Below are 21,602 nucleotides of genomic sequence, written 5' to 3' on the forward strand. Positions count from 1 at the left end.
GAAGTCCTCAGCAAGTGCACTTCTCATTTCTGACTTTATCACTGCCGAAATTTCAGTTTTCAATGAGAGAAGAATCTCCAATTTCAGGGACTCGGTGTCCATCTTTGCTGTAGTTGACCCTGGCAAAGACGTTTTTGCCGGGGTGGCAGCAGCAGTGTGGCTTGAGGTGGTGTCGGGCCTCTTGTTCGCTGAACCAGTTTACTTGAATTTGCGCAGATTCCTCGCCATTCACTCAAATGAAGGCCGTCACTCGGCTTCGGAGATACTTTCAGAGCAGATTGGTCGATGTAACAATGTGCATCGCGTTGATTAACTTTAGATAAAAAAGTAAAAAAGAAGTTCGACGGGAGCCCAATCAAAACACGTCTTACTCCATCGCCAGCTCAACAGCACCCCTAATTCCTGTTTCATTTTGTTGACATATTATAGCCAAAGGTTTTTATAGAGGGAATTTGGGATATCTCTTTTTATCACTCCATAAATCAGAAAATACTGTCACTGCCATAAAAAAACAATCTTCTCCCTGTTTTTAGGAATAAAATGTTCAGGCTATGAATGATATATGAACAAACCCCTCTGTTAAAACCTTCAGAACACAGATAGGAATAAAACTGGAAAGTTTGTTGTGTATATAAGTGCTACTGAAGTGGAGATTAGTGATGGGAATGGCAGTTCTTTTGACTGTACTGAATCTCTAGAACCCGTTCATAAGATTCGTTCACCAAATCGTTCAGTGCTCTCCAACTCCCTGAACTGATAAGCAGCCAAACAATTCATCATTCAGTTCAATAATCAGCCCTGAGGTTCACGTTCACTTACTGAGGGACGGTGCGTTCACAGACTATCGGACACAATCATTCGTGGGAGACGCAGCGCTGCTTTGAGTGGTATACATGCACAAAAATTATTACATGGTGAAAGTGTCCTCTGTGCACAGTAAAATCACTTAACATGATGCTACACGGATGTTAGCAACACAGCGCTAGTTTTGGCAGTACGGTTACTGAACATGAATCAACTCCTCTGCCCTGAGTGAGTGAGTGAGTGAGAGAGTGACACAGCGCCACTTTCGGCACAGTACGTGAACGAGAATCATGTCCTCAGCAACGCGAATCATGAGTTAGTGACAGCGCAAACGTGATTCACGTCCTGGCGTCCCTTGTTCGCAAATGACCTGTTGAGGACGTGACTCACGTTCGCGCTGTCACTTGAATCAGCGTGAACGTGAATCACGTTTGTGAACGTGAATCACGTTCTCTGTGTGCAGTAGGTTCGCGAATCATGAACGACTCACAACGCGAACATTAATCACGTCCTCACAGTTCTCTGTATGAGTCGCGGCAGTTCCACTCCCTGCCGGCATGCTCGCGGCTGAGCTCAACTGAACTGAGAAAGGAACGAATCAGTTCATGAAGTGATTCCGTTCACTTCGTTCACTCAAAAGATTCGTTTCTTTGAACGACACGTTCGCGACCGACACAACACTAGTGGAGATTTTTGGCTCAGAGTATGAGAAAAAACTCATTTTGAGAAAGAGCTTAAAAAGCTTAACATTTTTATAGTTGAACGGTTCTCTAGCTTTACGAATGCTGAAGAAGTAGCAGAATGAATTTTTAAAAATTCCCCATAAGGATGAATGGGAAAAACTTTGCAGAAAAAGCTGAATATTTCCAAAAGAATGAAAGATAGAAAAGCTAAAAATACAAGCCACCATGTCCTTAAAAAGTTGAACATGATGGTGTCTGTAGTTCAACATTTGTAGGAAAAGAAGCGAGCCGAAAAATGAACGGAAGCAGCAATGACATTTCAGAAGGACAATAGTGTGAACAGTGATGTTGCTAGGTACGCGTCCTGCGTCCCTGACGCATTAAAATCTGAAAGGACGCACTAAAATCACTATCCATGCGTCCTGGGGACGCACCTCATTTTTCCCATGAAAAACGATACATTGTGAACATTAAACAACTCGTGTTTAATCACAGTAACTGGCAAAAGAAACCTTAGCAGACCGGACACGCACTGTTTCAACCCTCTGCGCATCTACTCTGCGCAGACGTGATCCCTGTACAAAGTATCGCGACATGCTAATTTAGCCCGTCACTGCTGATTTCATTTCAACCAGGGGCGTCGCACCCGTGGGGGATGTGTGTGTTTTAACAACCACACTTTTCCCGGTGAGAGGGTTCAACACCCACACTTTTTCTGCAGTTTTGCACAAACGCCTTACTGCGGCCGGAGTCACTTTCTCCGGCTGCTCTGTGTCTGCGCTCGCTGCAGCTGTCTCCTCGCTCCTCCCTCTCCTGTTGCTGCTTCAAACATGACACCGGCTTTGGGACTGACCGGCTGATGACTGGCTGTTCTGCCTTAAGTCCCGCCTCTCTTGCTATGTTAGATTTATTGTTCAGCTCGTGCTGATGAGGCGGGATCTGCCGTAAAATAACAAATAATAGCCGGGCGTGTATTTGTCTCAACCACTTAACAGACCAGGTGTTTATTTGGGACAGGCGTTTAATTCCCTCCTCACAAAAATCCGGGATGAAAATGTCACGAACTTCTCCAGCTTCTCTGTGTATTCTCTGGAAACGGAGAGCAACCAAAAACGATGTCTGTAACGTTCTCTGATGATTATAAACGTTGATTACTCCTGATATGTTCAGTATACAGGTCGACACCAAACCACAGGATGTGTTTTATAATGTTTTTATGTGTTTACAGCTGCTGATGTATGTAACGCTGTTACTGTGATGACATATGACAGTTAAATATTTAATCTGTCTATAATAACCACATCCTGACATGTAACTGTGATTTTTGATAACCTAAGTACTAATAATAACAATCATGACAAAAAATTAACAAAGACTGCAGATCAGGATAAGAAGCTGCAACTGGCAGTGAGCAGCTCTCTTTTCTGTAAGCAGTGAAGTGACATAGTCCATGACAGAACATTATCAAAGATGATAATGTATAAAATAACATTTAATGGTAAAAAAGAAAAAGTACTGTTGCAGTAGGCTTCTATTATAAATATTATAATTACACGAATCAAGACAGATGTCAAATTTACATGTCAGGGTGTGGTTATTATAGACACAGATTTAGTATTTAAGTGTCATTTATCATCAGCCCCCGACCCAAAATTTAAAAAAAAAAACACCACCACCACATCCATCCCCCGCACTTTTGAAAAGCTTGCTACACCTCTGATTTCAACAATTAAAAATACGAACTTCATAGTAAATAAACCCACGTTTCCACTGCTCGATGCTGTGCTCATTCGTGTCGATTATGTTTTAATGTTTAGGGGACGTGCTGTAATGAAATAAATAAAACATAATCCGGTGGTGGCGATGAAAACTACATTGAATGGCAGCCGCCATTTTGTTATGCCCAAATGGCGTCTGCGCATACATCGCGCTTCTAACGAGATCCCGTTTTTTCTTGAGTAAGCAGGAAAAGGAGAACGCAAAAATGCCACCAAAGAAAAAGATAAAACCTATTGCAGGTCAGCAGACTATTTGAATTTTAGTAATTTTTTATTTTGGTGCTATTTATGTTGCTACAAAAATGCTGTTTGATTTGACTGTCATGTGTCATGCCACTGTGACAGTTGTTTTGGAATAAACTTTTCAGATTTGGAATTTATTTGTTTAATTTCAGATACATTTTGAACATACATGAATATATCCGTTTTATTATAACCATATCATACCACCATCAAAGGAGTTTAACACACAATAAAAATTAAGAAACAGAATAATGTAAGAAAGAAATAAATTTTTTTAACTGGGGAGTCGAGACCCATTGAATTTCCATGGGACCCACTCAACTCACCACCTGTGGGTCCCGGGGACTCACTACATTGAAAACCTATCAACATCACTGTGTGAATGTTATTCACATCACCTGTCAAACAAACAAAGTAGCTTTTGGTTTTTTTGTGACCCCTATCACCCACTAGTTAACCATTTCCATCCTAGAAACTCACCTATTCAGAACTGCATACCCCACTTAACTCTCTACATTGTATTTTTCTGTCTGTTTCTTACTGTTTTTTTCTATGTATAGTACGGTATTCATCAAGTGCCCATAGAGGCGCCTTTAAAAAAAAAAGTATAATTATTATAATAATTATTATTGTTATTATTATTATCCACTGAACGCTAGCGACTAGCTTAATGTAATTCATCCTTTTAACAATTTATTCTTTACCAACCTTTTCCCTTAAATGTACTTGTATCACCACATTGTTGTTTTATCAAGCAGTGCTAATTAACCTAAAATAACAACACTTTAGTGATAAATAATTACCATTGATGATGGGTTAGAATTCATTCTTTTGAATGAATCCTGTCCTGATAATCATTAATGTCTCTGAGGTAATCTGTCAATTGTCCCCAACTTGCTGTTTCCTGGAGAAACATTGATATTTGCCATAGTTGTACAGGCCACGCCTGAAAGCTCAAGCTTTTGATTTTTGATTTTACTTTTAATTGCAAAGTCCTTAAGATTGCCCAGACAACTAAGGGCCATTGGGTTAAGGTTTAAGCTCAAGTCCACCACGTGGAAATGAGCTCTAAATTCAAAATTTCAGGCTTCCTGTTGGTTTTAGGTCATGGAACATATACTTTTTTTTGTAGGTCTAGGTGTGAGATAAACTGTTTGTTTCCTTAATTTTATGTATGTATGCCTAAGCAGACCCAGGGCTACATTTTCAATTTCGACAACTTATGTGCATGTTTAGGCTCTCCAAAAACGTGATCTCCTTTAGGTATAGAAGGAAAAAAAGAACAGACGGAAGGATGGAATATAATTCCTTGCATTTCAAGTGGGCCCTCGCACTGTTTGCAACTGGCCCTAAATATTGTATGGGGACATTTCAGATCTGCACTTTTTGGTGAAGAACTGTTTCAAAATGACTTCAGACATACAATGATAGAGAATGCTTGTGTTCCAGGAACTTGAGGATTCATTCGTGATGGATTTGGAGGATGTCCAGCATATTATGGACAACATACCGGCACACATACCTCGGAAGAAAGGCCCAGATAAGTGAGGACATATCTATGATGCTTCATTTGCTTTTGTTTTTTAAAACTATATTTTTTTGGGTTGTCGGTCTGATATCTCAAGAATGATATGAGGGAACCTTTTCAAATTTTGCACAGATGTTCGGTTGTACGCAAGGATAAAGTTTCAATGTTGGTGGTCAAAGGACAAGGTTGCTGTGCATCCCATTCTCATGAATAGTAAGCACAGAAACTCATCAAGGGAATTTCTTCAAATTTGGCACATCCACCTAGACTCAAGGATGAACTGATTAGACGGCCAAACATGTGCGCATGGATGATGTGTGGATGATGCTGAGGTGAGGGGACTGATTGGAGGCTGAACGTAAAGTAAGTTGCATTCTCTGTCAGAAAGACAACGAATTTGTATACAAAATAAGAGCTTTATATTGCAACCCATTGGAGTTTAGAACTGGGTTCTTAGCAGGGGGAGTTTAATTTGAAAGTAGCGAACGGTAGTAGCTCGTCACTACAACAACAAGCTGACAACGAAGGCAGCTACAGAGACCGAGGAGACGCTAGCATCTCCTGAATCTCACCAGCTGTCCAGTTGCTCATCTTGACGTCCGTGGATGAAGTGATGGCCTGAATGTTGTGATCAGCTGTTTCCTGGTTTTAAAACTCCCCGGCTGTGGTTCACACAACAGTGCAGGTCATCGACACCTCCGCACATCTCATGCAGAGGCTGGCACATTGCCGCCTTGTTTTTAGATAGCAGGCTAGGCGGAAATAAGTGTACCCTCCAAGGTGGAAAATTGGCGGACGAAAACAGACCCCCAATTGACCGCCCTCTGTCTAAATCTGCGGACCTGGCTGCGAAAAGTACGGGCAAATTGACGGCTTGCTGCCCAGTATAAAAACGGCCATTAACTATGCAAACAAGGGCAGCCATGCACTGCAGGCACACTGTCAAACAGAAGTGCACAAGAAGAAGGTGCAGGTCATGGCATCAACACAGTGTAGCCAGAACCTTTCTTCGAAGCAGAGCGACGGCAACTTTTTTAAAACCCATATTCATTTTGTCAAAACACGGCTTGCTTTTTTTCATTCTGCAGCAGATTGGGCTATTAAAGTTGTGCTGTTGCGCATTTCATGAGAGAAGTTGTCAGTCTCATTTCTAATATAGCCTATTGTGACCGTACTTGACCCCCCCCCCCCCATTTTGTATCCAATGTGTACTAAACACAAAAGGATGTCAGTTGTCTAAGTGCATATTAATATTCATATAAAATAGAGGAAGCACTAAAATACAACAAAAAGAGGTGTGTCTTATTTGGCCCACTTAGCAAATAGGTTTGATGCTGGTTTGGAGTCACGGGGTCACATGACTTGGAAGCTATTGAGAAAAAAAAAGATTCTGCATATTAATACATAAAATACAACGAGGAAGCACTCAAATATGATAGAAAGAGGTTTGTCTTATTCGTCCAGTTTACTTATACAATCTGCTGCCGGTTTGGAGTCGCTGGGTCACATGACATGGAAGATATTGAAAAAAACTGCAGTTATTTTGTATTAATATATTTATGCCAAGTAACTTCATTACTTAGACTTTCTTTTCTTGTCATTTGACTTACACTTTAAAGTGCAATGGGAACGAAATTTAGCTTCAATGGTTCAGGATAATGCAGGATAAAACAATATCCGAACTGAAACTAACTTCACCACAGTCCGTTGACCTGTCACCTTGCACGTGACACTGGTTGCGTCATTACAGAATACTACTGTTATTGGTGCGTTGCAGCCAGAGGATTGTAGTCTTTAAATGGTTGCAGACAAAATAGGTTGTGACGGTAACTTGAGACCTTTGCTCGCACACTGTGCACCAAAATAATTTTACCGCTTCGCACATGCATTTTTTTGGGGGCAAATGTGAGTGAAATGCTCGCACTGTTGAGCCCTGCCGTAAGGTGTCCTGCTTCCCTGAGCATGATATCTCAGAAAAGCATTGTGGGAATTTTGGTCTCAATAGAACATTCGTCATTGAGTATTTTGACACAAAAGAGAAATGGAAAGTTATGATTTTCAAAAATGGTGGCTTGCCAGCAATAGCCCCCTAATAAAGATAGATAGATAGATAGATAGATAGATAGATAGATAGATAGATAGATAGATAGATAGATAGATAGAATTACTTTAATGATCCCAGACTGGGAAATTATTTTGTTACAGCAGTAGTGGGTCCGCAAAAAAACACTTTGTACATAACATTAATAGAAGCCAATAGGCAGAGGTGATCTCAGGCAGAGGTGAGAGAGTTATTGTATAAAGTGATGGCTTGTGGCAGGAAAGATTTCCTGTATCTATTGCTACGACAGTGAAGCTGAAGCAGCCTTCTGGAGAAGGTACTCTGCTGTCTGACCAGTGTGAGTTGGAGAGGGTGGAGAGGATTATCCATGATGGATAACATTTTTTTCAGTGTCCTCCTCTCCACCATGGCCTCCAGAGTGTCCTGTTTGCAGCCAATCACAGAGCCAGCCTTCCTGATCAGTTTGTTGTGTCTGTTGGTGTCGCTGGGTCACCACAGACTGATAAAAGATCTCCAACATCTTGCTGCACACGTTGAAGGATCTCAGCTTCCTCAGGAAGTAAAGTCTGCTCATCCCCTTCTTGTAAACAGCTTCAGTGTTAGATCTCCAGTCCAGTCTGTGGTTGATGTAATATTTGTTGTGACATTTATGCCTGAAGAACAGCGTCTGTCCCTGGCAGGAAAATTGCTTGCGACTGCAGTTACAGGTATATGTTATAAACACAACTCCACAAAGTGTTTCAGACCCAAGGCTTAAGGGAAGTGCTTGTATTTTCTTAAAGAAATAGAGACTAGCCTAGAGAATCCAACAATGCTTAACAAAATACTACAAAGTAATGTGTTCTCAACCACAAATGAGCGATGACCACCAGATTGATGTCTTTTTTATCTTTGTTACACTTACCGAAGGTCATGAACGATCAAAATGATAAATTAATATCTAAAATAACTAGAGATGGTCCGATCAGGTTTTTTGGGACCGATACGGATCACCGATCACCTAAAGCCTCACCGATCCAATTACCGATCAGAAGCGATTGATCATGTGGAACGATATTATTAATATTTATATTATTTTACTCTTTTTTCCCCATTAATTCATCCACTCATGCAAAGGCCTATAGTCTTTCATTTATGTTAACCTTGTAATTATTTATTTATACTACTAGATTACCTTTATTTATTGCATAACAGTAACTTCAATATTCCTTCATAGCAGCAGTGGCACTGTGGAAAACAATATGCCAAAATGGCCTCTAGAAGCTGCTGTGGTCAGATGGTTTCACCTCAGAATGGTATAAAGTAATGGAGGACCATTTAGTTCCAACAATATTAAAAACTCATATCTCATGAGATGAGATGAGAGACTATTAAAAACTATTAACTGGGTGACAAAAAGACCCAACCCCCCCATTCAATTAATGGTGACCTTACTAAGTCATTCATTCTGGAAAGAGGAACGAGTCAAGGGTGTTGTGCATCGCCACTTCACATTGCCCTGTTTATAGAACCCCCGAGCCAGTGGATCAGGCAGACGTCTCATAAAACAGGGGTAACGATGCCACCTGGGGAACAAAAAATTGCCCTGTTTGCTGGTGATTGATTGATAGATTGATAACTTTATCACAACCTACATAGACACTCTCAAAATTAATGGCAATGCTCAAGGAATATGGTTTACTATCTGGATACAAAGTTAACATAAATAAGACCCAGGTAATGACTATTTTTTATTTTATTTTTTTTTAAAGATTTTTTGGCATAGACACCTTTATTAAGAAGTAGACAGATAGGAAATATGGGAGCGAGGAGGGGGATGTGACATGCAGCAAAGGACCTCCGGCCTGCATGCGCTCGAACCACTTGACCACCGGCGCGCAATGACTCTTAATTATGACCCACCAACTGAGATAAGGAAACTGTATAAATGGAATTGGGATGCAATTTATAATATATGGGAGTCACATTGCCAAAGGACTATTCAAAATTGTTTGATTTAAACTACTGGCCTTTAAATTCAATGATAAACTCAGACACAAAAATGGAATGTTATCTCCTTTTTGAGTTAAAGCTCCAGGATTAGGATTAATGTTCTTCCACAAATGCTTTACCGTTTTCAGTGTCTGCCAGTTAAAATACCTCTTAGTATTTCTTTTAGACTATGATAGGTTATTATTAAAATTCATATGTCAAAGAAAAAAGGCTAAAGATTAAGATTAAATGAAAAAAAAGAAAGAAGAAAAGGACGGAATGCGCCTTCCCTGCCTACAGGATTATTTTCACGCAGCTCAGCTGAGACCAGTAATTTGCCTATATGCACCAACATACATTGCGCAATGAGAGGAAATGGAAGGCATGAAACTAAAAGGAATACCAGTAACATCCGTTTTAATTTGCAAGGTAGTGATGTTCGATACTACCGATTTCCTTAACCTGAGGTGTTTCACAAGGTTTGTTGTGTTGCCACAGCTCCTTACCGTTTTTCCAAAAACATCACAAACCGCGTCTTGGCTGTTTGTGGAGCTGAAATGGCTCCACACATGACTCCGTTTACGCTCTGCCATTGTGTCTACAGACTAAGTGACTGAGCAACGTGCCGCTGCGTTTACACATTATGCACTTACCCAGGCGAAAGAAAAAGTAGTTCCCACCAACCGCATATCATTTAGACAAGATCTCAATAGTTTAGTTACTTTCCATTGTGTTACTGTTAATGATATATATTACCTCAAATGACTGAAGTATTAAAAGTATCGATATTTTGATTTGAGAATCGATTTTAGAGCAAAAAGATCTGGTATCAGAGGTATCGATATTTCAGTATCGATCCGCACATCACTATTGCAAGGTAAACTGACGGTTTCAGATGACCCTATGCTGGGCTCTTTTCTGAAATCCTGTCAGGAAATGGTTAAAATTTGCAAAATAGAGAAAATGTGCCAGCTTCAGTGGATCTCAACAGGTTAACAGAACATTTGGAGAGAGTGTTCCTGGAAAAAAAACATTTTTTTGTGACACCCATCCAGAAACGAGAAATCAAGGTGCTGGAGACTCTATGGGACGTATGGAGCGAATCACTTTCACTTATTCTGGATTTTCCAGTATTGGGAAAAGATTCATAAACGGCACAATGACATGACGTGCAATTTTGATGTCCAAAAAACATTTATGGAGTAAAAACACAAAAAATGTTAATAAAAAACACATGAATTCAATCTATTAATGTCTGCTTATCTAATGATAGGAACATGTATTGAGGGTTTTACAAAGTTTAAGAGTTATCAGACACAATGCTCACAAAATGTCATACCGGATAACTGTCCGTACCTCATGGTGAAATGCAAAAAAGCTACAAAATAGTTGAAAAGAAAATAAATTAAAAAAATCTCTGCCCCAGGCATTATTGTGTTGCCTTTGATATATGAAAATGTTACAAAAAATTAGACATCCAGTGGATTGTTATGCTTTTGAGCAGCTCGTCCAAAAACTGGTATGTCAGCCAATGTCATCCGGGATAACAAGCAATCTGGAGCAAATTTATGGGGCATTTAGGTTGCACACATTATCAGACAGGAAGTTAGGCCATCAGGAAGACCCGAAAGGACCCCCAAACAATGGTGAAAGGTCTCTCTTAAAATGTGCTTTATTTACTCTTTTCAGTCACTGGTACGCTATGTTGTAAAATTCTGTGTCATATGGGATAACGCTAAAAAACATATATAATGTTGATTTTATGCAAATTTGTTTGTTTTATGTGAAATTATGATGTTGAGGGTCAAGTTTCCAGATTTCTATAGGTAGCCAAAACAACTGCCTGATTGAGTTTCAAACAGTTTCGTCATACTGGATAACGATTTTGTCATATAGGATAACAGTTATTTTCTGTTACCCCACAGTGTCATTTAAATACAGAATGACACATATTTGACAGTAATACTGTTTTATGCTTTTATTTGTATAATTTCCATTCTTATTGTGATATTAACACATTATTATGCACATTTAAATTTATTGCTGGCATATTATATTTTAATAATGGTATTTTTAAGCACTTTTTTAGTATTTGAACACTTTAAATTGCTTAAAGACCAGGGCGCCTTCCTAGGGAGGTGTTCCTGCCACATCCAACTGGGAGGAGACCTAGGGGTAGACCCAGGACCAGGTGGAGGGATTATATCTCTTCTCTGGCCTGGGAGCGCCTGGGGATTCCCCAGTCAGAGTTAGCCAATGTGGCCGGGGAAAGGGATGTCTGGGACTCGCTACTGAAGCTGCTGCCCCCGCGACCCGATTCTGGATAAGCGGTTGACAATGAATGGATGGAAATTGCTTAAAGTTTTTAAAATATGTTATGTGTCCCTGAGTCGACTGTCCCGCTGTTACTCTGATGTAAACATGGATTATTGATGAACATCAATAATATTTAGGTTGTGTAAAGATGACATTTCAAGTGGAAACATTAGGTGTCATACCGAGTAACGATTTCAGTCAGGTGGGATAACGCTGATTAAAATGCCTTAAAATGCATAATTTCATTTTATGGAGTTGAGAAAACAATAAAAGTATGATGCTAAGTACTGTTAAGGATTTTCAGACATTTTGCAGATTGAATCACTTTGCAGCATTAAAATGTAGGTGAGAACTTGAGCAAGTAGGGTCTATAGCAAACACATTATAATGAAAAATAGGAATTGTCTAAGTTTCATTTTCTGAGCTTTAAATATTGGTAACTGTCTTACTTTACATATGTATTAAGTATTATTGACTTTAAAACTTCTAATATAATAATATTTTGAAAATTCATTAACGTTATCCAGTAGGACATTTTTGACTGGTGTCATCAAATAACTCTAAATTAAAACACATAAAATATATTTTTTGAAAATGAAATTTTAACATTGAGTACATAACATCCTCATAAAAGGTAAAAACTACATTGATCTCAGTTTTAACCTATTTACATTTTTGGTCAACTTAAAACCTTAATCGTCACTGAGACAAACACACAAATAACATATTTGGAGTAAACATCTCTTTCAAATTTAAAACTCTGTATTTGGGTGATATGTTATTCGGAAATTGGAATTTCAACAACAAAAAGCTATTGGCAGCATGCAAGAAATCATTCACTTTTGATTAATCTGATTATTAATTTATTTTTCATTTTAACAATCAGGAGAGGTTAGCAATCATGAGAGATTGTATGTTTTTGTATGAAAAAAAAAAAATAAAAAAAAAACTACACAGGGCATCTGTGATTTCTGTGCATGGTTCAACCTCCATTTTACATACATTCTCACGTAAATCAGCTTCATATGAGTTTAATGCTGTTTATAAATCATCTGAGCAGACCTGTCCCTTACTGTTTGTCCCTTCCCTTTCAGACTACATTAATAAATGGAATTTATTTTCTGGCAGACCAAAATGAAAGAAACTGTTAATAATTAATTTTAAACCAGTCCAGTTTTTGTGTGATAAAACAATAGAACAACGGGCAATTAGGGAGTTTTTAGTGAACCCCTGGACGTAATTGCAATATGCTAGGGTCATAGCATTGTCAGGCACAATGGGTAGCATGGCTGTCTCACAGCAAACATGTCCTGGGTTTGAGACCCAGTTGGGGTCTCAAGTCCCCTCTGTGCAGAGTTTGCTTGTTCTCCCTGTGCCTGTGTGGCTTCTTTCCAGGTACTCTGGCTTCCTACCACCATCCAAAGACATGCAAGTTGGGTTAATCATTCACTCTAAATTTCTTGTAGGAGAGAATGTGCCCATGAATGGTTGTTTGTGTAAATGTAAGACCTATGATAAACTGGCGACTTGTCCAGGGTGTACCCCGCTGCTCACCCAGTGTCAGCTGGGATCGGCTCCAGCATTCCCACGACCCTGCAATGGATAAACAGTAAGAGATGACTGATGGATGGATGGATGGATGGATGGATGGATGGATGGATGGGATCAGAGTGGACATCCAGTCAGACGCGAAGAAAGTAATCAGAATATTGTCATTGAAGAACAAATGAAAATCTTACAAAATATTCAAATATAATAAAATAACCTTTTTTAAATATGATTTATTTATTGAGTTTTCAACAAAAAGAACAGACACAGATCCATATATACAGTGAGCGAGTAAGATACAACAGTCCATTGAATGGGGTGAGGTAAGCACTAATAGCAGAAAGTGGTGTTACTTAAAATAAGAGGATAAAGTTTGTCAATACCCACACAGAATCACAAACCCGGAAACACATAATACCAATGGAAAAAAGATGAGGCATACTGTGTGCTGCTAGTACAGTGAGAGAATGTAACCCACCAAGGAGCCACAAAAAGGTGCAGTTCAGGGGGCCGTTTAGCCAGTGGGGGGAGCATCCAGCTGCAGAGACTTGACAAGCTCTTGAAAGGGTTGCCAAATCTTTAAACATTTTTCATTGGAGCCACGAAGGGAGTGTTTGATTTTCTCTAATTTCAAAAAGAATAAGTCATCCCTTATCCAATGGGTGTGGGAGGGGAGAGACGGGCTCTTCCAGTTCATCAGAATGACACGCCTCGCTAATAATGTGAGAAAAACCACAAGTTCAGTGAAGTAGGATGGCAGTTGGTTGGTAGCGAGCAGGACACTGAACAGGCCTACTAAGGGTGATTGGAGGACTTTAGTAGATGTGATGGCCAAGAGTGAGTCAAATATAGACTTCCAGAACCAAGAGAGAGTGGGACAGGTCCAAAACATGTGACTGAGGTTAGCTGGCCCTAAGTGACACATATCGCAATTTGGATCGGTGCCTGGATAAAAGCGAGCTAGTTTGCTTTTAGACCAGTCGTCTCTATGAATTACTTTGCACTGCAAAACCCCATGCCGGGCACAAATAGATGATGCATGGACCCATTTCAGAGTGAACTGCCAGACCGCAGGCTCTATCTCTATATTTAAGTCCTCGGACTGAATAGTGCGCAGTTTATCAGAGGACGTGGATTGGTGTGTAAGGAGAGAGTAGTATAGCTCTGAGATGGTACCTTTGAGGTAGGGGTTAATATTTAAAATAGTGTCAATCAGAGTAGAAGGAGGAATAGCAGAGAAGCCAGGGAAATATCTGAAGAAGTGGCATCTCTGCAATTTGAATACACCCACTAGTTGGTTAAAGGATGCAAATATTCCCTCAATGTAAAGATGTTTGACAGACAATCCCACGATCCTTCCAGGCTGCGAAAGCCTCATCATTAATTGAGGGAGTAAACAGAGGGTTAGAATGCACAGGGGATAAAAGAGAAATTGACAGTAACCCCAAATGTAGTTTCAGTTGAGTCCAGATCTTGAGACAGTTTTTTATTATAATATTAATAAGACAATGGTGATCATGTCAGGGGGAGGCAAAAAAGGGACATTGGAGAGGAGGAGCCACATGAGGCAACCTCAATTTGCAGCCACGGTGGAGGCTGATTGTTAATGTGATCCCAGTGCAGATCGAATATTAGCGGCCCAGTAATAACATAAACAGTTCGGTAGTGCTAGTCCACCCACTGCTGGGTTTTTATAGAGTGTTTTTTCAAATTCTGGGAGGTTTTTTGTTCCATATGAACTAAGAGATCAGGCTGTCGAGTGAATGGAAAAAATATTTTGGAATAAATAGGGGTATAAATTAAAAGAGATAGGGGAATTTGGGTAGCACATTCATTTTAATACAGTTTATTCTGCCAGCAAAAGATAAAGGTATGAGAGACCAACGGTGGAAGTCTTGAGTCAGCCGAGCAAGCAGAGGGGAGAAATTACATTTAAACAAATCAGAGTAGTAGGGGGTGCTAGCGAGCACCGCATGGATTAGACGTTCTGCCGGGAGGCTCCAAAACACCCTTGCTAAAATTAGATTTATATTCCATGCTTACGCCACTAACGTGCAATTATGAGTAACTCTGGTAGACACCTGACTAGGTGGAAACCTGCAAACCCAAAACCAGCAGCTAAGAAAGATGGTAAAGCTGTTTTTACAGCTGAAGAAGATGATGAGGCTAACAGTCTAACCGCCCTAGCTAGCGGCACCTGCGGTAGCGCCGATGAGGCACTAAGCCCACAGCCTACACTGGCTAGCATCTTAACAGCTATTGGGTAACTGGAGGTTGGCATGACGACCAGATTCAACACCCTGGACTCAAAACTACAACTGGTCCAAGCCTCCCTGACTGACCATGCAACACATATCACAGACTTAGAGGGGTGTGCCTCCGACCATAAGACCCACATTTCTGCCCTGGAGGGACGCTGTGCGGAGCTGATGGAAATCAACATCACTATGAAACGGAAACTAATCGACCTTGAAGCTCGATCTAGACGCTCCAACATCATAATTACGAAACCGGCTGATGCCGAAAGCTTCATAGACATGTTTGTTACACCCGCTACTACCACACAGCAGGCATGAGGCATTCAGTCCAACCAGCTCACTGCTATTTCCAGATGAGCCGCACAAAATCTGTTTCTGGTTTCCCTTTTTGTGTGTGTGTGTGTGTGTGTGTGTGTGTGTGTGTGTGTGTGTGTGTGTGTGTGTGTGTGTGTGTGTGTGTGTGTGTGTGTGTGTGTGTGTGTGTGTGTGTGTGTTATAACCAAGGACTGCTCAACTAGCTCAAATAAATAAGCCTTATGGACATACAAGGGTGGACTAGGATGTTTTGTGAGCCCACCTATGAGGTACGTTGTGTTTCCTTCATCAACCTACAAAGTTAAGGTAATTAGGCATATTCTTGTAGTGTTCACCTGTCTCTCAATGTATATGGGGGTAATTATGCTACGCTTCGTTTGGGGAAGTGGATGGGGGGAGGGATTAACAGTGTATGTTGTTTGTTTGTTGTTTTTTCTTTCTTCCCTGCTCTTTTATTGTGGAACAGCACCAATCTTATTTTCATTATTATCACTGTCAATATGCCACTACTTCTTTAGTACAAATAATGTGCTTTTATGGTCGCAAGAACCGGCTTAAAGAGAGGAAAGATTTTTTCTACCATTTAAAAAATTATTTTTATCTAAGAAATGCATATTAAACACACTGAGCAATGGAGATTGAAATGTAGCTGGATCTCACAAATATATCAGTCAACTTTTTACTCCAAGGCTAGAGGTGTAGCTATACTCAACTGCCGAAACATCTCATTTGAACATATCTCAACCACCTCTGACCCGAATGGCCGTTACCTTATTGTAACAGGCCACATTTTGCCAAGACATGTAACCTTCTTAAACATATATGCACCTAACTTTCATGATCCTGGATTCTTTAGGAGAGTTTTCAATCTTATCCCCGATTTATCAGCCACCCACTTTATTGCAGAAGGAGATTTTAATGCTATTCTGGATCTTTTTACAGATAGACTTTCAACTCACCCCTCCAACCCTTCTAATTCCACCATTGTTCTAAATAACTTAATTGACTCCATGAATCTTGTTGATATATGGCGACTGCAGCACCCGACTGATAGAGACTGTTCTTTTTTCTCGCACATGCATAAATCATATACAAGAATTGACTACTTTCTGATAGATGCTAAATTAACTTCTGATGTAATTTCAACCAGATATCACAACATCTTAATCTCCGACCACAGCCCTGTTGAAATAAAAATAGACCTCGGCAGAGCAAAGCCCTCATTTGATTGGCGATTTAACCCATTATTACTCGATGACAAGCTATTCCACAAACAAACAGCCAACCTGATAACAGACTATTTGTCTCACAATGACAAGTCTGATGTAACTGATTGTACTCTTTGGGAAGCCTTCAAGGCTGTCATGTGAGGACATATTATAGCCTACGAAGCTAAACTGAAAAAAGATAGAGAGAGGGAGATGTCAGAAATAGTGGCCCAGCTTTCAGCTCTTGAAAACATCTACAGAACTACCGCCTCACCCTCTATGCTGAATGACATTAAAACTTGAATTCAAATATAACACTATTCTTTCTAAACAAGTGAGCATGAGGCTATTAAAAGTAAAACAAAAACACTTCGAATTGGCTGATAAACCTGACAAACTCTTGGCGCGACAGCTCAGGAACATACAGGCTAACGGGGCAATCCGCAAAATTAAAACCGAAACAGGAACCATTTCCACTGATCTGAAAAAAATGAATGATTGTTTCCGTAAGTTTTATGAGGAGCTCTACACCTCCAAGTCCACTGAAGATATCTCGCAGATCTCCGACTTCCTCCATAATCTGCATTTACCCAAATTAAACCCCACAGCAAAAAACAGATTTAAATGCAAATATTACTTTAGAAGAAATTGCTGGGGCTATATGCTCCTTTCCTAATGGGAAAGCCCCTGATCCAGATGGATTTGGCAGAGTTTTGTAAAGCATACTTGGACAAAGTCTCCCCCATCATGTTAAGGATGTTTAATCATAACATTGCAACTGGCCGACTCCCTGACTCTATTTAGCTAACATCTCCTTAATATTGAAGAAAGACCAGGATGAGACAGATCCAGCCTCGTACCGCCCTATTGCTCTCCTCGGCTGTGATCTTAAGGTTTTTACGGAGATACTTGCAAATAGACTCAATAAGTGTATTGCAAGTATAATTCATCAGGACCAAACTGGTTTCATCCCAGGCAGATTCTCCTTCTTTAATGTCAGGCGTCTGATGAACATTATGTACTCCAATTATAGCAAAGATTCAAAAATTTCCATACTAGCTCTTGATACAAAAAAAGCTTTTGATCAGGTTGAGTGGAAATACACTACTCACAATAAGTTAGGGATATTGTTATTTACATGAGTGCTTTTCCTATTTGGTCTGAATTTTAATGAAATAAGTAAAAGTTCCCTTTGATATTACTAATAATGAATGAGAAGAAACACCATTTTCATTAGTTTAATATTTATTACCCCAAAAATTTAGACAATAACAAGGATAGCCCCAAATAACAAAAATGTACAATGTCAGTAGCGGGTGTTTCCACCATTTGCCGCAATGACAGCTTGACAGTGACGTCTCATGCTCCTCACTAGCCTCATGATGTTGTTCTGAGGCAATGCGTTCCACTCCTCCACAAGTGCTACACGCAGTTCTGCCAGGTCACGTGGGGGTGGGGTACGATCATCCAGTCTCTGCTTCAGCTGGTCCCAGACGTGCGCTATGGGGTTCAGGTCAGGGGACATTGCTGGCCATACCATATGAGGCACTCCGACTTCCTGAAGTCGAGCTGTGACAATTCTGCCACGATGTGGTGGAGCATTATCATCCATGAACAGAAAGTTGGGGGTATGCTGACGGAATTGGGGGATGATGATGGGTTCTATGATGTCTCTGAGGTAAGAACATGCAGTGACTGAGCCATCTACAATAACCAAATCTGTTTTGCGCTGACTGGTGATGCCTGCCCAGACTGTTGCACCTCCTCCACCAAAGGGAACCCTGGGGACCATGTTGACCTCGGCGTATCGCTCACCTCACCTTCTCCAGCAACGCTGACGACCATCATTTCTGTGCAAGGTGACCCGACACTCATCAGTGAACAGGACGGTAGACCACTGCTGCATTGTCCAGGTCACATGGTCTTGTGCCCACTGCAAACGTTCACGGCGGTGTCTTGGTGTCAGTGGAGTCACCTGCAACGGTCGTCTGGCATTCAAGCCAAAGCGGTGGAGTTGGTTTCGAATGGTTCGTCTGGAAACCCTAGTACCCCTCACATCTCGTAACTGGGCCTGCAGCTGTGTGGCAGTTGCATAACGATGTCTGAGTGCATAGGTCCTTAGGTACTGGTGATCGTCGCGGTCTGTCACTCGTGGGGCTCCACTCCTGGGTCTGTCACAAACTCTGCCAGTAGTTCTGTGTCTTGATGCAAGTCTGCTGATGACACTTTGAGACACACCAAGTTCACGAGCAACATCTGACTGCCTGCCACCGACCCGAAGGCGCGCTATGGCCAGGTGGCGCTGCTCGTCCATTAAGTGACGTCGTGTGTTCATGGCTGTTTGAATGATGAACTTGGAATGACTTACTGACAATACCAGCTTTTTATACCCACAGAATGTTGAAATTGATGCCACATTGAAAAGGGTTGTCTTTTAGTTTTTTGGTATTGGCCCCAATATGTAAGGCACACTGTACACAGTGAGACCATTACGTGGAAAACACAAAATGAGGTGTGTCTATCACCCCAATACAATTGCCTCCCTATCCCAAAACTCTCTGAAGTGAAACAAACACCGTATGTATGAAATCCACTGAGTCTCCCACAATATCCCTAACTTATTGTGAGTAGTGTATATCTTGGCCGTGATAAAGTAGTTTGGTCTGGGCGATAACTGTGCTGCATGGGTTGAAATGCTGTATGCCTGCCCGTCAGCCTCAGTCACTACCAACTATGAAAAATCACCTTCCTTTTCATTACATCGTTCTTGTCGACAGGGTTGCCCTGTGAGCCCGCTGCTTTTTGCACTGGCCATAGAGCCCCTTGCCGTGAGCATAAGAAATCATCCCTCTATCTCCCCGCTGATTTTAGTTAAGGTCGATCACCACATCTCGCTCTATGCTGACAACATAGTTTTGTTCCTTTCCCACCCTGAGGAATGACTGCCTCCTCTGTTAGCTCTTATTAATACATTCGGGGAACTCTCAGGCTACACGATAAATTGGGAAAAGAGTGAGTTATGCCGCTCAAGGGTGACCTGAGCCCATTGTTTCTCAAAAACCTACCTTTTCATATCGCTGCAGTAAAAATTCAATATCTAGGAGTCTTTGTCCCCAAAGATCCCAATTGATTTATAAGCTGAATTACTTGAATATGATAGAAAAATTTATATCTAACATTGAGGCATGGAGACTGCTACCTCTGTCCATGTTAGGTCGTGTCAACGCAATTAAAATGATGGCTCTCCCTAGGTTTCTCTACCTCTTCCAAAACCTACCTATATTCATACCAAAAGCCTTCTTTAAATTACTAGATTCTGTTGTTTTTCCCTTCATCTGGGGATTTAAAGCGCACCGCATCGCCAAAAATCACATAACCAAGCCTAAACTTATGGGAGGCCTTAGCCTACCTAACTTCCAGCACTATTGCTGGGCGGCAAACTCCAGAGCATTAATGTATTGGCAAGATGCACTCCCAGGCAAAGTCTCTGCCTCCACCCCTTCATGGCTGGCGATCGAGCAAGATCTCCCCAAAAGCTCTCTCTCCGCTCTCCTCTTCTCACCAGCCAAATTCTCAGCATCCATTACAGTCAACAACTTTATGGTTACCAACTCTTTAAATATCTGGCACCAATTAAGGAAATCATTTAATTTGCTGGACACCTCTATTCACAGTACAGTGTGCTACAACCATGCCTTCCCCCCATCACTAACTGACAGCACTTTCGCTCTTTGGGGAAATAAAGGCATCACAGCTATTGCAATCGACAACACTTTTGATACCTTTGCCCAGCTGAAGGACAAATACTCACTCCCAGCTTCAAATTTCTTTCGCTACCTTCAGATCAGAGATTACGTTTGCACAAATATATCAAATTTCGAATCAATCCCACCCCCATTGAACTGTATACTTTTATGAAACAGGCCCCTGATTCAAGGAAACTTGTGTCTTGGTTTGTCGGTCTCTTTGCATCACATAACCCAGTTTCCACACAGTATTTAAAGGAAGCCTGGGAGAACGACCTTGGTATGACGATTGGTGATGAAGTCTGGGAGGCTAGCCTTAAGGTTATTCACACCTGCTCTATAAATTCCAGACACCAGCTTATTCAATTTAAAGTAATCCACGGATTACACTACTCCTGCACTAAACTACACTCTTTCTATACTACTGTCTCTCCAATTTGCCCAAAATGTAAATTTGCGGAGGGCACCTTGGGCCACCTTTTCTGGTCTTGCCCCAAAATAAACACATTTTGGTCAGATATTTTCAAGTGTCTTTCTGAAGTGCATAACTGTGTTATTGTACCTGACCCATTCATCGCCATTCTGGGCACGACCCGTCACCCTTTAACTTTAACCCTTCTGCAACCAAAGGCAATACGGTACTGTTTGGTCATTGCAGAGAGGAATATTCTAACCCTGTCGAAAAAGGAAGAGGTGCCTACTTTCGGGGCATGGCTGGCAGAGGTTACCAATTTATTGCATCTTGAGAGGATTAGATGCACTACTTCCTATCATTCTGTGACCTTTGATAGAATGAGGCAACCATTTCTCTCTTACCTGTCGAGAGCGGAATAAAGCATTAATGTCATCGCATTCGTGTTCGGACATGGTATGTGCTGTGCGTGTATCTGTTTGCATGTGTGTGCATCCATGTGTATGTATATGCATAATATATGCAGGTCCTTCTCTCGGTCAAGGCAACATACTATAAACTTTCATCTCATAGCTGGCACTGTTTTTTTATGTTAACTGTTGAACTCTTTAAGTGCAGGGTTGTTGTTGTTTTTTGTTTTGTTTCACTGTTTTTGTTTGTTTGTTTGTTTTGTCTTGTTTTTGTTGTTTCCCCTTTATTTCCTCCAGAGGATAGAGAATGGTAGAGCCTT

The 21,602-nt window shown here is 40.8% G+C and overlaps 1 protein-coding gene across 2 annotated transcripts in view; it reads left to right on the forward strand.

The window, feature by feature from the left end:
• ska1 (spindle and kinetochore associated complex subunit 1) overlaps nt 1-21,602 on the forward strand; it is an 84,200-nt gene that overhangs the window by 19,225 nt on the left and 43,373 nt on the right. For both annotated transcript variants that reach the window (XM_030426957.1, XM_030426958.1), the window contains exon 4: nt 4,958-5,052. In XM_030426957.1, coding sequence (XP_030282817.1) covers nt 4,958-5,052 — 95 coding nt within the window. The remainder of the gene's footprint in view (nt 1-4,957; nt 5,053-21,602) is intronic.

This window comes from Sparus aurata, chromosome 8 (genome assembly GCF_900880675.1).
Source record: "Sparus aurata chromosome 8, fSpaAur1.1, whole genome shotgun sequence".
NCBI classification, from domain to species: domain Eukaryota; kingdom Metazoa; phylum Chordata; class Actinopteri; order Spariformes; family Sparidae; genus Sparus; species Sparus aurata.